We start from the raw sequence: 18,970 nt of genomic DNA on the forward strand, positions 1-18,970 counted from the left end.
CGGGAAGGATAATCAGACTTCCCGACACGGGTCAAAGATCTACCTCGAACACTCGTCTCTAATTACAAGTATTCTCTTGCGTTCCAGCAATTCAATTTTCAGAATTCTCAAGTTTCTATCACAATACCCAGTGTTATCATAATTCAGCACTGAAACAATATTTTGCAAGTTTCACGCCAATTGGGGTTCAAGTGTCGTAATTGTCCAAGAACTACACTCGACCTGATTCTCATATAGTCCGAGATATGTAGGCAACTCAGAGACCGGAGTTCGGTCATGACCCTCTCAAATTTCCTTTAGCCGGGACAAAATAGGCTACTAAGTCAACGTCTTTGCCCGACAACACTTTTCATCGTTACCGGGCAAAGAGGGACAAGTTGTTGACACCCAATTTTGTCCCGCCTCTCTTCCAAAATACCTATTTTACGCTTCTAATATTTTTAGAAAAATTAAAAAATATATATAATTATTTTACGGAATTATTAGCCTTTTATCAATACCGACACTTTATTATTCTATTACAGTTACTAATTATTATTATTATTATTATTATTATTATTATTATTATTATTATTAACAATTTTTATCATTTTCAGTATTTTACCAGCTTACGCACACGCATAACATTTATCTTTGCATAATTAAATAGTAGTATTTATTTAGTGCGGATTTTCAAAGAAAAATAACATATATTATTACACGGCTATTATAACACCATATGATTTTATTACCCGAGTCTAATAATCACACATTTTGGTATTAAGCAATATTTTGTCACCCTCGGTATATCATTAATTAAATTAGGTCTTCTATTTAAATTTAGAAGACAAACTATTTCTTGCACTCGATCCGTATTTTGACTTATCGGACCCCAAACCAAAGTCCGATTAACCCCTAATATTTTTTGGACTAGTCCGTATCTCTTATCTCAATTTTTAGAATAATCCGTGTTTTAATTTATTAGCCTATTCTCTTAATACCCAGTCTAAAAAAATTGACCCAGTCCATTTATGGACTGGGTCCGACCCATTTTCGTCCAAAAAAGGGGGAAACCCTTAGGGCTTCCCCACATTTTCACCCGCCTCCTTCTTCACTTCCTTTCCTCTTTCTCTCTCGCCTCCCTCCACCTTTCCTCCGCCTCCCTCTTTCGTCGTCATCTCCCATCGCCGTCTCCACCCATCTCTCCATCATCCTCACCACCTTCGTCACTATACCTCCACTCACCCGATATCCCTGACACCCGACACCCTCGCCACTATCTCCATCTCCACCTCGTGACTTCCACTTCGTCACCGACATCCCATCGAAATCCCACTCACCCCGACACCATCTGACACCACCACGTTCTCCTCTGTCACACCCATACCCCGACACCCACGCGCATCTATCTAAAAAAGAGAAATAAACAAAACCCTAAAAGAGAGGCTCTATAAGAGAAAAGGGGGGAAAACGGAAAAGGGATGGGGGGAAAAAAGAGAGAGGAAGAAAAGAAGTGAAGTTTTTCTCTTACACAAAAAAGAGATCTTGAATCAAAAAAATATAAAAAAAGAGATTTTAGCGGCAGAACCCTCCCCTAGGATCAGAGTTGAAAACCCCAATTTTCCTTTCTTTTTGAATATCGAATTCGTAGTTCTTTGTGATAGTTCAGGATATCGAAAAAAAAAAAAAAAAGATCCAAACAATTTTTCGGCTATTCTGTGGGTGGTTGTTGAACCCGAGTCCCGTAAACTTGGATTCAATAGTTTTGAGGTACATCCGAGACTCGAAACCCTCCCTGTTCGCTGCATCTGGAGAAGGTGCGTAATTCCCCTTTCCTTTTTCATTTCGCATTTTTTATGTGTTTAATCTATAGAAATCAGTTGCTCTTGTCGTTGTTTTGATCAGCTTATCATGCCTAGATTATGTTGGTCGATTTCCTGTTTTGTCAATGTTTATTAGGCGTAATTTGTTGGAGATTAATCCCCTGTATCTTTTATTTCGTATGCCTATCTTGTATTTTAGTTCAAATTGTCTATCCCGATCCGTTGATATTAATTTTAACATCAGTTAAGCATATTCCGCTGTCTGTTTTTTGGGTTTTTGCTTATCTCAGAAGTATGCGTAGCAGTCCCATATGGGGAGACGTATGTATATACATCAATCATTGTTTAGTTTAATTCTGGTTAAATATACTTGGTGGGTTAGTTTAACCTAGTATGTTTTCAGCCAAACATGTTGTGCCAGTTTGGTTAAACTAGATTTTCTTTTAGACTGACGTGGGATTTGAAAGTATGCCTATATATCTGTCTGATTGCTGGAGTTTAAAGTCATTCATGATACCTATCTGTATACAACCTGATTTTTCCTCTGCGATATATTGTTTGAATTCAATATTGCCTTCATAATGTTCTATTGATGAGAAGTATACCCGTAAACCTATGAGATAAAAAATGGATTTGCTAAGACTGACTAACATTTATTTGCCATGAAAGTGACCAAGACTATGGTATATTCCTTGTGGTTCTATTTCAGAAACATGAGGCCCGTAATATGAATTCAGTTCAATTTGGTTCAGCTCTAAAATCTCAGAGTATTTGGGAAAGACTCAAAGGATTCTGAAATATAGCCTGAGAATATGTGAATTCATCTAGTATTCTAGGAAGCCTGTGTTGCATGTTTGAAATCCTGTACTGGGCAGATATAATAGCTGTGTAAATGATCATTTTCAATTTCTTATTCTGCGCACTGAAAGTTTAACTTATGGAGTAAGAATGCCTTAGTTTGACTTGAAATATTGTTAAGCCAGATGCTTGATCTTATTGTTATCTGAGTTCTATGTTAACAGATTTCGTCACTGCTAATGTCGGGCAAACACTGCCTTAATATGTGAATGTTCTAGTGTTGTTTGCCTTAACATATTGGGCAGTTTTCTTGCGGTATTCATTGTTACTACTGTGTTGATATCGTGTTCCTTAGCATATTGGATAGTGTTCTTGTAACGTTCATTGCCATTATTGAGCAGATTATGTGTCTCAATATGTTATAAATGCTTCTAATGTTATTAAGGTAGCGAGATCGTATACCTATGTATACACGAAGTATACTTCAAATATACCTGGACCATACGCAATCTTACTAATTTGTTTTGAGTTCATATTCTATGTATTTCACTTTATCCATTTGCTTAGATACTAATCCCTCCTTTCCTTTTCATTTTATGCATGACCACCGTATACGAGTCCGAGAGACTCGTCCTCCTCCGCATTTGGTGTTGGGCCAAAAGCCCAACGTAATCTCTCTCCCGTGTCAATCCATCCACAGCAAAATAAAAAGGAATTTCTGGGCTAAGCCCAGTAGCGACAGCAGCAAACAGACCGTAGCAGAACAAAATGGGCTGAGCCCATTTAAATTATCTACTCCTCTATTCATTTTCTGTGCATTTAATTGTATTATGCAACTAACTCTTAGTTTGTTTTGTTTTCTCAGCTTAGATAAATCCTAATAAATTAGCACGTTTAGTTTTAGTAACGGGTAGCTAGTTAATGAGGACTAACAATCAATCCCATAATTTTTATTCCCAATCTTCTTTTCATGATAAGACTATTTATGATGCCTAATATTTATTTATTTGGAATAATTGATTTGCAAGATGTCATGACTATATATTTTAAGTAAAAAGAATCATATTTTATTTCCGTTATCTTAATTCCAAATAATACGATTTATTCAAAGTACAAAATTGCCAAATCTCTTATCAACAGCTATTATTTATGGGAATATTATCATATTTATAAATCTTATATTAAACAGCATTTTATTTTAAAGTTTAGTCACATTTATAAATCTTCTTTAAAATGGCATTTTTTTTATCTTAACAATGCTTATAAGTTTATTTCATGCAAAATTATTACATTTTCTATAAACCTTATTAAATATTATCTTTTATTTAAGGCTTCATCGATATTTTCAATTCATCGATATTTTCAAGTCACATTTAAACTTTTAGAATCTTCTCTTATATAAGTTATTATGTTTTTTTACGAATATTATTTTTTAACAGCACGATTATACTTTCGCCTAAAATCTTAACAACATTCATAAATCGTATTAAAAAATGGCCTTTAAAGTTCTCCTTTTATACAAATCAGTACATCTTTTTTTGTAAATCTTATTTTAACATTATTTTCCTTCAAAACTTTAGCCATATTAAACCATTTTTATAAAATTTAAGCACTGTATTAAATTTAATTAATTAACTTAAGTTTGGTCGGATAACCGTAAGTTAACGGATTCTAAAGGATGCCTAACCCCTTTCCTTTAGGATAATATAGAGCCCTTACCTAGAATCACACTGGTTAAGTAGACTATTAATTGAGGTTTAGTTTAACTTTCCTTTAGTTAATATTTAGGTGTCCTAATTCACCATTAAATTAATTAGGTGGCGACTCCTTAAATAAAATAAAACAGGAATCACCAATACGTCATACTCCCTAAAATCAACCCGGTTAAAATGGGGTGTGACACGTACAACCCCTCACTTTTCTCTCTTATTCTTTCACTTGTTTATGAAATGTCGGAAGTTTCGAGTTCTTTAAATAGCTGTGGAAGGGTTTGTGGATGTGGAGTTGTGGAAGGGTTTGTGGACGTGGAGTTACTGCACTCTATCTCACTTATGGACTTCAAATAATTCTACTAAATTTCGATTATGCGTGAAATTCGCGAAAGGGCCAAACCACATTGAATGTTATGTAAGAAACCGTATAAATGCTTAAAATGTGATACTCTTTCTATTATTATTATCAAAAAATTTAGCACTGCGGGAGACATTTTTTCATGTGTCATAAGTCTAATGTAAGTTATCTCCTATTTTATGTTTATGTTTTATTGCGGCAATTGTTGCATCCATTATCGTGTAGATATTGGGACTGAGAAGACGAAAAATATCCAGAAAGAACTATCCAGATCATCAACAAATTGAAAAATAAAAATGATATTATCATTAGTAAAAAATCTTTTGAAAAGGAGAAATGGTGCTCTTGTGTGTGAAAACAGTCTTTAAAAGATGGTTGTAATTGCATCTGCTCTTTTAGTTGTATAATTTTGATGTAATGCAATGGTGGATGAATTGTAATTACAAATGTTTTTTTATGTTTTGAAATGCAATGATATTTTGTGCCATAATATTCACGAATTTCAATGGATCAAATATGCCTCTATACTATGCGAAATTGAACAAATATGCCCTCCAATATTTTCCGTTAACTCAATGGCATATATAGCCAAAAAAATAACGTAGGGGCATCTTTGCACCAACCTTTTAACGTCGGGCAAATATGTGCGATTTCGTATAGTTTAGGGACATATTTGAGCATTTGCCGATTATTGAATAAATTTATTATTACCCAAGAAAAGCCACCGAAGACGCATATCTTCCAAACCCCACACATCACTCTCATTATCTATAAAGAACACATCAAGTCTTCAAAAAGCTTCAATTTCATTGTTTCTTTCAGTAGTGCCACTATATGAATAATTGGTATCTAAATCTCTTTTAGGTATTTCTTCGATAACCTCGCAACTTGCAAGCATATGTTATCTTCTAAATAGAAGTTTCTTGTGAGTGGAAATGAGAAAAATCAGAGAGTTAAATATTTTCAATTGTAGAATTTAGCAATGTAGTTTTTTCATATTCGGTCATTTTAGACACCAGAAAGTTAGCACTAAAATCCATCTTATAGTAATACATGTCTGAGGGTGATTGATTAGTTGTGTGAGAATTGTCATGCAGCATGTTTATATGCGGGAATGATAAGGTAGGATATGTGCTAATTAATTCCATTTTACGTGTTCCAAAACTAATGGTCTTTTGATACCAATTTAAGTGATACACTTTCTTTTTAGTCCGTTAAAAAGAATGGCATCTTTCCATATTTAATAACAATTCAACTTTAAATTTAACCACACAAATTTTTATGGCTTATTTTAGACACAAATTTCAAAAGTATTGCTTTCTTTGTTAAACTTCGTGTCCAATAAAGGGTGTTTAGATTGATTTATTTTATGTGCTTATTGGCTTTTAAGCTCTTTTCTAAGGTTTGAAAAAAGTAAAAAGTATTGTTAAGACACTTATCTTTAGATTTAAAAAGTACAAAAATAAGCTAAAGTCAAAATTGAGACTAAGGGAATTTAATTAAAAATTAATTAAATTTAAATTTTTAAAGTATACGTTGTGGATATTATAGTTGTATGTACTAAAATATCAAAAAGTGGTCCCCACATACACTCTCTACGTAATCAAATTAATCTTAATCTTATCACTCACTACTCTGTCTCCCCGCCATGCACCGTCGTCTTTAATCATTATGAGCTGCTCCGCCACCCTCATCCCTACTCCTCCTCATTTCCACCATCACCCTCGCCCCCTCAAACTTCTCCCTAACTCCCCACCTCAAATGCTCTCCCCCTCTCCCACAGAAGGAGGTAGGGATAAGGTCTGCGTGCATCTAACCCAAACCCTTTTAAAACAAAAAATTACATAGGAAAGGCAAGGTCGGCTGAAGCCTAAAGTCACCAAAGCAGTGGCTTTAGGCCCCAAATTTATTAGGGCCCCAAATAGTTTGTGTTATATATATATGATTTTAAAAAATTATATATTTATTATTAGTGATAAATAATTTTCTGGATCATTTTACTGTCAATTATTTATCAATCATTAAATATATATATTTTCAAAGTTTATTACTTTTTACAAATATGATTAATATAATTACAGTTAGAAGTTGTAGACAATTAAATTTATAATTACTTCCTACTTTGTAATATGTTTTAATTCACTTCAACTTAAATTAATCTAGTCTATAATTTTGACTTTGTAAGATCTTCTATAACTCTTGAAGTGCCTTTTTAGATATTTTTCAAGCTCAGGCTAAGTAGATTATTAAACAATTAGAATAGAAAAGACATTACTAAGCCCTTAAATATTTTTTAAGGCATAATAGTCTCTGACGGTTTTAATCTATTTTTATAGTTAAAGTGATACGAAAATATTTATATGTAGAAGGTGATACTCTTGTTGGCCTGAAGTCTTACTTCTATTTTTAAATGTTTCCATTACTTATAAAAAATGTTGAAAAGTTTTTTGTAACAACCGCTTGAACTAACAAAAAAAAATCAATGAAATGATCGTAACACGGAATATAAGACTCGTGATTCAGTTAATGTCTCATGAAAAATTACACGAATTGACTATATCATCAATTGAAAAAAAAATACACTTTAAAAAACGCTATAAGAATAAATAACAAATAAAATATATTAAAATTTTACTAAATAAATATAAGGCCTCCTTTTAAATTCCGGCTTTAGGCCACCGGCTCTCTTGAGCCGCCCCTGAGGGAAGGTCAAATGGAGGAATTCGAACCCTCACTGTAAAAGTTCATGTAGTCAACCAACTAAACTATTAGATCCCTACCTCTCAAGACCCTTACCGGGTATGTTATTGTTATTGTTGTTGCTGTAATTACTATAGTTTTTACGTCATTTTTAAAAATGTAATCTTATTCTGAAAAATTAAAAATTTCATATTCCAATTTACAAACAAAACTAAAAAAAAATTAACTCTCGAAATTGAAGAAGGTGTCAAATAAATTGAAACAGAAAGAAGTAATATTCTAGATGAATACTTTTAATTACTTAAAAACATGCGAAAATATTACTCCAACAACGACAACAACAAACCCAATGTAATCCCACAAGTGAGGTCTGAGAATGGTACAAAAATTACCTTTCTAATTTTTGTTATATAAAAGTTATCAAACTTTAAATTGTCATAACACAAAAATCATCTTTTTATTTCTTTTGTCAAATAAAATTAAAGTTAGATTCACACAGACCTTACTTCTACCTTTGTGAGGTAGAGAGGTTGTTTCCAATAGATTCTCGTCTTAGAAAAAGGTACCTGGCACAATAATGTCAAAAAAAAATAGCAAAATAACAAGATACAGAACAAATGTGGCAACAGATAGTAATACACAACAAGAAATAAGAAATTATGTGATACCGATATAGTACAACTAAAAGGAAAAGAGGGGAGGAGAAGACCCACCCCCTCCCTCCCGACATAGAGGTCGACAAAACTTAGCTTTCTTCTATCCTAATTCTGGACCTCCACACCCTCCTATTTTGCGAAAATATTACTCCGTTCATTTTAATTTATGTAACACTATTTCTTTTTTAGTCGGTCCAAAAAAGAATAATATATTTTTACATTTAGAAATAATTTAACTTGAAACTACTCTTAATTCTTAAAAAGATGATTTACGGTCACACAAATATTTATAAAAAAAAATTTAAAAAAATTAATGTATATTACAGTTGTACTCCTAAAATATCAAAAAGTGGTCCCCACATAATCAAATTTAATCTAATCTTATCACTCTACTCTTGTCCAACCACCATGCACCCTCATCATTATGGGTTGCTCCACCACCCTCCTCCCTACCACCCCACCCCCCCTTAAACCCCCCTCCCCCAACCTCAATCTCACCCGCCGCAACCTCCTCTTCCTGTCCACCACCACCCTATCCCTCCCCACCACCCCCACTCTCTCCACCACCCTACCCCCACCACCAGACACCACCATCACTTCACGTGTCTTCTTAGACTTCTCCATTTGTCCTAATTACTTCACTAACCGAAACCTCGGCGATGATCTCTCAAACTGCCAAGATTCGGAAAAGATTGGTCAATTAATCCTCGGACTATACGGGAACTTAGTTCCCACAACTGTCTCAAATTTTAAAGCAATGTGTACTGGTTCATCAGGCTCAAGTTATAAAGGCACTTTAGTCCATAAAATATTTCCAGGCCAGTTTGTTTTGGCGGGAAAACAAGGGAGGAAAGATAAAGGAGAAGTAAAGGCACCAATGGAATTAATCAAGAACAATGAGTCAATTGAAAGTAAAGCTTTTGTTTTGGAACATTCAAGAAGTGGGGTTGTTTCATTAGCTTTATCTGAGAATGATGATGATGATGATGTGAAGTTTAATACGAATTATCATAATGTGGAGTTCTTGATTACTACTGGACCTGGACCTTGTCCAATGCTTGATGGAAAGAATATTGTTTTTGGAACTGTTCTTGAAGGTGAGTACGCTTTTAGTTCAGTTTAACTTATATATACTGACGATGTAAATAATTTTTTTATCTATTAGTCTATTTAATTCTACGACAGCAGGGGATTTGCCTCTGAGTCGAGCTCGTTGCACGGGGCTTGTCTAGTGCTGGTTATCTCTCCTGTGTGGTTTGTGGGCTATTGCAAAGGAGCGGGTTTTACCCTATGTGCACCCGAAAGGGTAGAGGCTGCGAGTTCCCTTGTCGTAAAAAAAAATATATGTTGTAGGAGGTAGCATGCCTTATATTCGAGTTAATTACCTCAATTGTTATGGACAAATATTGTAGTTATCTTTTAAGTGACCTGACTGTCGGTGTATAGAAGTTGAACACTTCAGTTTCGTGGGCTTTGAACCATGAGGCCTTAGGTTCATATCCCAGCGGAGGCAAAAAAAACACTAAGTGATTTCTTCCCATCTGCCAAGCTTTGGTGGATAGAGTTACCTGGTACCTGTTGCGGGAGGTATTAGGTATCTCGTGGAATTAGTTGAGGTGCGCGCAAATTGGCCTGAATACCACGGTTTTTTCTCGACCTTACCAGCTGAGTTTAAGGTTGGAAGACTTGTTCTTTTTAGTTGGCATATATGCATGTTTAGTGTAAAAGGGTACTTTGGTATTGTGTTTGTCAATTTTGTGATACACTCAAATGCTTTGCTTAAGAAAATGTGTCAAACATGTTTGATTGGAGAAATAAGAAGGTAGAAGGATACGTCCACCTGCTTTAGAGTTATCTACTTTATTGAGATAATAAAGCAGGATGGATAGAGTATTCATATAGTTGATTGAGGCATAGTTGATTGATCATATGGATGTGATGTAGTTCTAGAATCAATGTATGACTTTGCTATTGTGCCATTCGCTTTGAAGTCTTTTATTACTTTAATATTGGTTTTAATGGTAAAAAATTCAAAGCCACTTTCTTTACTAACCGCACATATCATCCCTGATGACTCAAATTTTGCTCATTGTATCTTTTGGTTAAGTGATTAAAGACTTCACCTTTAATGGCTCAATCAAAAGAAGTATTATAATAGATGCCCAAGGCGCTGTAAACCTTGGGCTATCTCAAACTTTGTTATTCGTGTTTACAATAGATTTTGTTTGTTCCTATTCTTTTAACCATCATTTCTGCTGCTCAAACCAATAGCTGAGGCACCTCAACAACAACAGAAGAGGCACCTCCGATAGCAAAAATAAGAAGAAAAATGCATATCCCAGAGACTCTACCCTTGAGTCCATATAGACATGACAATCTCTTAAGGTCTCACTAGAGAGGGAAATTTGTTTAGAAGGTTATATAAATGGTTTGTGCAAAGTCTGCCCTCCAATAAGTAATCTATTGATACAAACAAGTAGGTGTGTTATTGTTATATTTTCTTCTTTGTCGGTTGAAACAGGTAAAAGAAAAGGAATAATGTGTTCTTAATTTTTCAGATATGATTTCTCTCCCTCAACAAGTTTTCTCTCCATAAGACCATATTAGAGCCTCAGCAGTTAAAAGCACTTACAGATTTAGCTCTCTTCTTTTGTTGATAGTTAAATCCTAGTGGACCTAAATTATATTAACCAGCTTAGATGATATGCCTGATATGTAAACCTGAAACTGATCCAAGCAGATAGGACCAAATGATGACCATAGATTTCAGTGAATGACATGTCATAGTGAAATGTTTGCAAGTTTCCATTTTGCTGTTAGTTACTAGAAAAATTGACATAAATTCAGAGGGATAAGTTTCTCAGCATCAAACATTAACAAAACATGACAACTTAGGCAATGAAAAATAGTAGGAAAATCAACACAAATAATTGAACTTCAAATCATACCTAGCACTTAGCAGTTGTAGATTGAAGCTAAGGGTAGGTTTGCATATGACTAAGTAGGCAAAGTACATAGATATACCTAGGAGTATGAAGATGGAAGGGGAAATGCAATATCTTTCTAATCTCAGCACAAAGCACTAAATAAATGTAGAACAACTGAAAGGAGAGAATTCCTTCTGGAACTAAAATTTAAACAGATGAAAGAAAGGAAGTAGTGGGCTAATACGGGACTGGAAAGTTAAGAAATAAAGATGCTTTAGGCACAGAAAAGGAGTCAATGAAGAAATGCAGAAAAGGTGACTTATGAGCTAATAATTGAAGTAGGGAAGGGTAGTAGAAAATGGCAGCAAGAAGTGAAGAGGATGAAAGGAAAATCTGGCAAAATTTCCCATTTTCTTTATTGAATTTTAAATCTATAAGTATACATCTCTACTAAAGAGTATATACACTTATAGAGAAACCCAAAGCAAACACTTTTGTACATCACATCAGCTAAGTCTGCCTACAGACTGAGTAGTAGCAAAGTGATGCAAAACATTTGGCACCCCTAAATGGATATTTTAATTCTCACATGACTTAAAAGCATACAACGTTAAGGACCGAAAGCAAATTTACATCAAATCAGAGAAATCTGTTAGACAATTGGCATTTCTGTTCCAGCTTGTTTTTTTTTACTGTTTTTTACTTAGTTTATGTTTACTGCTTTCCTATTTCCAAGCAAAGACTTGGTCAGATGTAGTTGCTTGGTTTTCTGAAGTTAGTGGCCCTTTATATCTGTTAGTGGGCACATTTTATTATCCAATTCTCAACCCACTTTGTAAGTGGCTGCTAAATGGGAAGTTGGTTATTTTTTCTTGTTTAAATTCTGAAGTTTCCATGTTTAATGAGAGGCTGGAATTTTAATCCTTTCTTGCTGTTTTTACTCTTCTATTCAGTTTTAAGAGCTTTTTATGTTCTAACAAAATCTGCTTACAAAGTGAGAAATAGCCGAAGTGTGCAACTAATCTTTTTTTGGAAACTAACATTATATTAATCACCAAGGAGATATACAATCAGTTCCATAGTGTAGCTTAAAACTCAGCTAGCTATGTCAAAGTATGAAACTATGACAACCAAAAGAAACTACTACATCAGGGCCTAGAAAAAGAAAAAAAAGCATATAGCATGGTTCTTGTTCTAGCTGATGCCCTCATGCTGCATGTGCAGGTAATCTGCTTGTATCCCTTGTGTTTCTTTCAAATAGTCTCAAGTTCCTCTCGATCCATATTGCATGAACAAACTCTGTGTACACCATCTTAAAAATCTGTGCTTTGGTCGATTTGCCCTTGGCCTTTCTTGTGATCCATGCTGCGAAGCGGACCCAATTGTTTGTACTGAACTGTTGTTCATCCATGAAAGAATGCCCAACCAGACTTGCTTGGTATAGTGACACTCCAGGAACAAATGATCCCTATTCTTATCAGCTTCCTGGCAGAGGGCACATTTTGGATCAAGAGCCGGACCCCAAGATCTTAATCTGTCAACTGTTAACAGCCTGTCCTGCATTTGTATCCACAACGTAAATTGGGCTTTTGGTCTTTGCATCATTACCTTATCTGAGACACTCCCACGTAATCCTTGTGTGCGACTAACCTATGGCACCCAGAATTGAGATAATTCAGCTCTCATGAGCTAAAGCAGATGTAATAAAGGACTGGCTAAGTTGGAAAGGAACATACATGATGCATAAGAATAAGTTTAAGGAAAAAAAAAATGCATAAACGAGATGGTTCTTTCCAAATAATCGAGGCAAACAGGAACTTCTCCGGAGTCAGTTTGAAAACTATTGAAAACTAGATAATATTAACACCGATCAAGAAGACCTTACCTACAGCATACACCAAATCTTGCTGAGTGGTTTTGTACCTGGTGATATTAGAACTTATTCAGGCACTATCTTAGTCAATTCACCTATCTGTTCCTTTGTGTTGGTCTGTTGTTTTGCATCAGATATTGCTGTTGCAGATGTATACTTGTCAGTTATCGACAGGGATCAAGTTTTGCTCTCTACTATTTAGTTAACCTTCTTGGAGAGAAAAAAATAGGACGTTCTTTTGCTTACTAAAAGTGACATGCCACTATTTTCTATACTATTTACCACTTTCTGCATAGTTACTAACATGAAACTTACATGCTCAAACAGTATCCGTCTATTAGCGTCAAAAGCTCACTTTTTTTTTTTTTTTTTTTTTGGCTTTTTCTTGGACTGTTATGCAGGGTTGGATGTTGTGACAACTATAGCTGCCATTCCCACTTATAAACCATCCGAAAATATTCGACAGTATAATGATTTTGCTGAACGTATTGGAGATGGAAGAGCAAAAACTGCTCGCGCAATCTGGAATAAGCCACTCAAGACTGTTTATATCAGTGACTGTGGAGAACTCAAAGTAGCAAAGCCTACACTTTCTCCTAGCCTACCTTGATATGCTGACATTTGTTCAGGTTATTTCGATATACACATTGTTGTTACCATGACTTGTAAAGGTTCTCTTTTCTGTATGTTACATTGAGAGAAGAGGATTTACATAATGCAAAGCTTTTAACTTGAGAAATCCATATGATCAGGGTAACTTTTGCACTCAAACTAGAAAGGAGGAGAATGGGCTTTAACTAGGCTTTTGGTTGAAGTTCGGGCAATTTGCAGGATTGTCCTTCGCTGGGGGGTGGTCTTTAATTTTTGCCCCTCAAATTGGTGGTCTTTAATTTTTGCCCTTCGCTAAAAATCCCTTGGTTTCGGGTTCGAACCCCCGGTCAGTTAAAAAAAATTTAAAAATTCGAAAGGCAGAGTTTTGCAAATTCTGCATGGACAGATTTGCAAAATTCTGCCTTGCGATTTTATTTTATTTTTTATTGAGCTGGGGTTCGAACCCACAACCTCGGGTATTAGGCGAAGGGCAAAACTTAAAATCACCAATTTGAAGGACCAAAATTAAAGACCACCCCAAATGAAGGACAATCCTCGCAAAAAAATGTTTTGGCATAACCTGAGTTTGAAAACTTTTGATTTTTTCGCAGACTAGTTTGCAGAAAAGGTAACTTTTTTTTTTTTTTGGCAAAAACTTCACGAAGAAACAGAGATGCAAAAACAATCAAACACTGTTTTTGATAAAATCCAACCAAATGACACCTAAAAGTTTTAGTGGGGCATGTTCAATTTGAAAGTTGAACTTCTATCTTGTACCCAAACAGAGACTTTCTTAAAGAGGGTAGTCTAAGATTTAAAAGCAATTTTGTATCTTTTAATACACACCCCCTATTAAGAGAATAGGTCCCGTAAAAGCGGTCTTTCATCATCTTATACCAGCTACCATGCAAGAACCAATAGAAAGGATTTCTATACCCCTGATCAGAACATGCTATCACCTACAACCTTTCTTACCGGGGACTTTCACGAAATGAAAACGGGTGGCATGATCGTATGCTCCACTTTTATTGCCCTGGCTATATACATGGTGGGGAGAGGAGAGCAGTCAGCGTGAGAATGTTAGTTTATCCTTCTCAATGTGCATTTGGGCTTATGGTAATGCACCGAATTGCCCTTCTTTTGGGGTGGTCTTTAAATTTTGCCCCTCATATTTGAAATCTTTAAATTTTGCCCTTCGGCTAAAACCCATGGGTTCCAGGTTCGAATCCCCACTCAGTCAAAAAATTTTAAAAAATTCGCAAGGCAGAATTTAAATTTCGCTATGCCCCCACCGGCATATACTTGTTAAGGAATTACCAAAGTTATGCCGGACCCGGCATACTTATGCCTTATGGGCAGACTTGGCATAAGTATGTCAGATCCGGCATAACTTTGGTAATTCCTTCACAAGTTTATGCCGGATCCGGCATACTTATGGGCAAACTTTTAGTTAAGCTTTAACTAAAAGTCTTTTCCTAGTTATGCCTTATGGGGCCGACTTTTAGTTAAGGCATAACTAAAAGTATGCCTCATAAGGCATAACTTTTCCTTAAGACATAGACTTTGTTTTATAAGCCAAATCTGGTTAGTTCAAACTCCGCATATTGGCAACCAAATTGAACTTAACATCAGCAAAGCAGTAACGCTGGGAAAGAAACAGATCATACATTGGCAGAAACAAAGCATGCTCATAAAAGGATGATATTGTTTTTATATTTTATTTACTGGTGCATCCTAGGATGTGTCAATTTGCACAACTTGGTAAGTGCAAATACTAACAGACTGAGGTGCATTTGCAACATTTTAAGACCTGAATATGCGTTAAGATACATTTAGGTAGAACAGAACATCCACATTCTTTATTGGTTTGTTATGATTTACTGGTCTGGTCCCATTAAAAGTTTGTCCATAAATATGGCTGACCCGGCATAAACTTGTTAAGGAATTACCAAAGTTATGCCGGACCCGGCATACTTATGCCAAGTCTGCCCATAAGGCAGAGTATGTTGGGTCCGGCATAACTTTGGTAATTCCTTAACAAATGTATGACGGGTCCGGCATACACGCGACCCAAATCTTACCTTACAATTTTTTTTTAATTTATGCTTGAGCGGGTGTTCGAACTCAGATTTCTGCGTGAACGCTCAGGGTTGCAACGCAAAGGGCAAAAATTAAAGACTAGCAATATGAGAGGCATAATTTAAAGACCACAAATATGAGGGGCAAAATTTAAAGATCACTCCAAAAGAAGGGCAATCCGCGCAAAAAAATGATGCACGAGACCATGTGATAGTTCTGCTCATCTAGTGAATAGATGCAGGCCCAAGCCCTTGACAAGATATAAAAACCAAAAAGCTACAAGTTTTACTTTTTCATGAACTCCCAAGAAAATTGAGAGAAGGAATTGGATCGTCTAAGATATAAACAAAAGTGATTTTAGTCGTATATATTGACAATGTAAAAAATATTACACCCTAAATGTAATTTAAGTTATAATAACATATTTATATTACTAATACAACAATAACAACATACCCAGTGCGATCTCAGATCTGAAGAGGGTGGGATGTACGTTGACCTTACCTTAACTTGTATGAGGTAGAGTGATTGTTTATTAAACTTCAACTAAAAAAAAAAAAAAGTAAGAGGAAGCAAGCTCTCTACCCTACACTATTGAATAAAGTTAATGAGGTAAGCCAATATCAAAGCATCTCAACTTCAAGTTGACAAAGTCAACTTCACTGCTCCTAAGATGTAAGATTCATGCGAGCTTTTATTTTGGCAAAAGCAAATTATGTTCTCACACGTGATTGACCAATGGGCAAAAAAGAAAGTCCAAATTCCAATTTTTTTCCACACCACTTAAAATTGTGGTTCAAGACTTCACACATATCTTATATTCCAATTGGACTTTAGAAAAATATTTCGATTTTGAACTCTTACAACGTTGGAGGTCTACTTGAACATCATATAATTAAAGTTAATTTTATGAATAGTCATAATTTTATGAATAGTCACTAAACTATTAGGGGTAGGCATAAAATCGAAAAATTGACCGAACCAATTTTTTTTGATATTTCGGTCTCGAATTTTTGGTTTATACGGTTGCCCCACGGAATTTGTTTTTTCACAACTTCAACTTATTGCACTAATGTCACCAAATTATTTTCTGTAATGAAAAAAATTACTCAGCTAGTCAGCTTCACCTAAGCATCGCAAAAGGATATTATATTTTTATCACAAAAAATTACTCAACTTTATTTGAATATCACAAAAAGTTTTTAGGAGGAAACAAATAAGACTTTTTCTATAATAATATTTATATAAAGTGCAGCAACTTTTCTTTAAAAAATAGTTTAGTAACTTTGATACGGTAAAAATGAAATGACCATTAAGTGAAATTACTCTCATATTATCCATACAAAAAGGGGTACGTAGAAGATGCCAATTCTTTTCACTGTGCATAATTAGCTAATTTGGAGAGTATGAATAGCTAAGATTGTGAAACAAACAATGATTCATTCAAGAAAGTAGTAGTTGAAGTCATTTCAATTTTTCTTTTTAATAAGGAAATTCCCTATTACACAAATGAAATCATGCTTGATTAGGTATAGGAATGGGGTTTGGGGGGTGGGGAGGAGGGGTGGGGGTATCCATAGAGCTAAAAAGATCTTTCATGATTATGATAAAGGGATAAGATTTCACAAGTACAACAAAAAGGGGACCACTGACACTTGTTATAACAAAAGTCTAATTGAAGAAAAGAGAGGTCCCCAAAAGGCAAAACCCTATTTATGTGCAAGCAATAAGAGAGAAGGACCACAAAGCCAAGAATCAAGCATGGCTTCAACTTGGTGATCAATCCTCTCAGAGCCTGTCTCATCACTAGGAAATTTAAACTTTTTTTTTCTTTTTCCCTGGCAATTGATATTTGCTTCGGGTCCCGATTATTCGAAATCCCACCGTGTAAGACCCATTTCGGAAGCGCTCTCTATGAGTATATTCTGCACTCTAAGCTCAAGCCCGAGACCTTTGATTGAGGTGGAAGGATCCTATCTAGGCAACCATAACATTTGATAGAACTTTTTTTTTAACTCTAGCGAAAAATCCAATTATGAGTTTGAAGTTTCGCCAAACCTGAATTTTAACACTTAGAGCCCGTTTGGATTGGCTTATAAGTTGTTCATAAGTTGCTTATAAGCTGTTTTCAGTTTTTTTGAGTGTTTGGCTGGCCAGCTTAAAGTTATTTTGTGCTTAAAATAAGCTCAAAAAAATAATTAAGTCCATTTGACTTAGCTTATCTAAAGCAGCTTATAAGCTGAAAACAACTTATAAGACAAAAAAAATAAGTTAGACTACCCCAACTTATTTTTTTTAGCTTATAAGCTGTTTGCAGCTTATAGGCATAAGCCCATCCAAACATGCTCTTATTCTCTCTGACTTAAAATTTGTAACGTTTAAATTATGAATCGACATTGTTTATCTCCAAAAACACACAAAGGGTTTAGTGTAGTTTAATGTGTAGCCAGTGTAGGTAGAGTATGACTTTTTTTCCCTCTTTGCACATTTTGATGTTGTCAACAATGCTCAGAACCTACCTCATCGCTACGATTTTTTTTTCTCCATTGACAAATCCAACTATGAGTTTGAAGTTTCACTAAAACCTAATGTTTTCAATTCAAATAATGTCTAATACGTGTGAAAAATAAGTTTAAGTAAAGCTAAATATACATTTTAAAACTTATAAATATACATTTTAAAACTTATTCTTCTGATTCATAACTCGTAACGTTTTGAGGTTATGAATCAAGCATAAATATATAGGTTATGCTTATTAAAGCTAAAGAATCAAGCGTAGCTTCAACTTGGTGGTCAATGCTCAGAACTCCGATGTGCTATGGCAACAACATGCGATCAATACACAATTTGGCTCGAGTTTAGGTATTCAATAGGTCGATCCTTAATTAGATAAATCATCTAAATAAAAAGATCGGCAAGTTTGGGTTACTGTATATGTATTCAACCTTTTTTCTTCTAGTGACAAATCCATTTATGAGTTTGAAGGTGTGCCAAAACTTAATGTTTTCAATTCAAATTTTATGAAAAATAAATATGAACACAGTTAGATATACGTTTTAAAGTTCATTCTCTTATCTTAGGAGCCTGTTTGGATGGGCTTATGTCTATAAGCTGTTTGCAGTTTATAAGTCAAAAAAAATAAGTTGGGGTAGTCTAACTTATTTTTTTTGGCTTATAAGCTGTTTTCAGCTTATAAGCTGCTTTAGATAAACTAAGTCAAATGGGCCCAATTATTTTTTTGAGCTTATTTTAAGCACAAAATGACTTTAAGCTGGCCAACCAAACACTCAAAAAAGCTGAAAACAGCTTATAAGCTACTTATAAGCAACTTATAAGCCAATCCAAACGGGCTCTAGATCATAACGTCTAAATTATGAATTCGACAATGTGTAAAACACCACAAACACACGAAGGTTTGATTTTTTTTTATTTTTTTTTTAATGTGTATGTAGATTATGACTTTTAATTTTCTTC

At 34.8% G+C, this 18,970-nt stretch overlaps 1 protein-coding gene across 1 annotated transcript; it reads left to right on the top strand.

Moving 5' to 3' along the window:
• Positions 1 to 8,435: 8,435 nt before the first annotated feature.
• Positions 8,436 to 13,569, top strand: LOC132603067 (peptidyl-prolyl cis-trans isomerase CYP28, chloroplastic). The gene is made up of 2 exons (XM_060315943.1): positions 8,436 to 9,123; positions 13,228 to 13,569. The coding sequence occupies exons 1-2, from the start codon at positions 8,451 to 8,453 to the stop codon at positions 13,434 to 13,436; spliced, it is 882 nt and encodes a 293-aa protein (XP_060171926.1). The 5' UTR covers positions 8,436 to 8,450; the 3' UTR covers positions 13,437 to 13,569.
• The last annotated feature ends 5,401 nt before the right edge of the window (positions 13,570 to 18,970 follow it).

The sequence above is a fragment of the Lycium barbarum genome, chromosome 7 (assembly GCF_019175385.1).
Source record: "Lycium barbarum isolate Lr01 chromosome 7, ASM1917538v2, whole genome shotgun sequence".
Lineage (NCBI taxonomy): Eukaryota > Viridiplantae > Streptophyta > Magnoliopsida > Solanales > Solanaceae > Lycium > Lycium barbarum.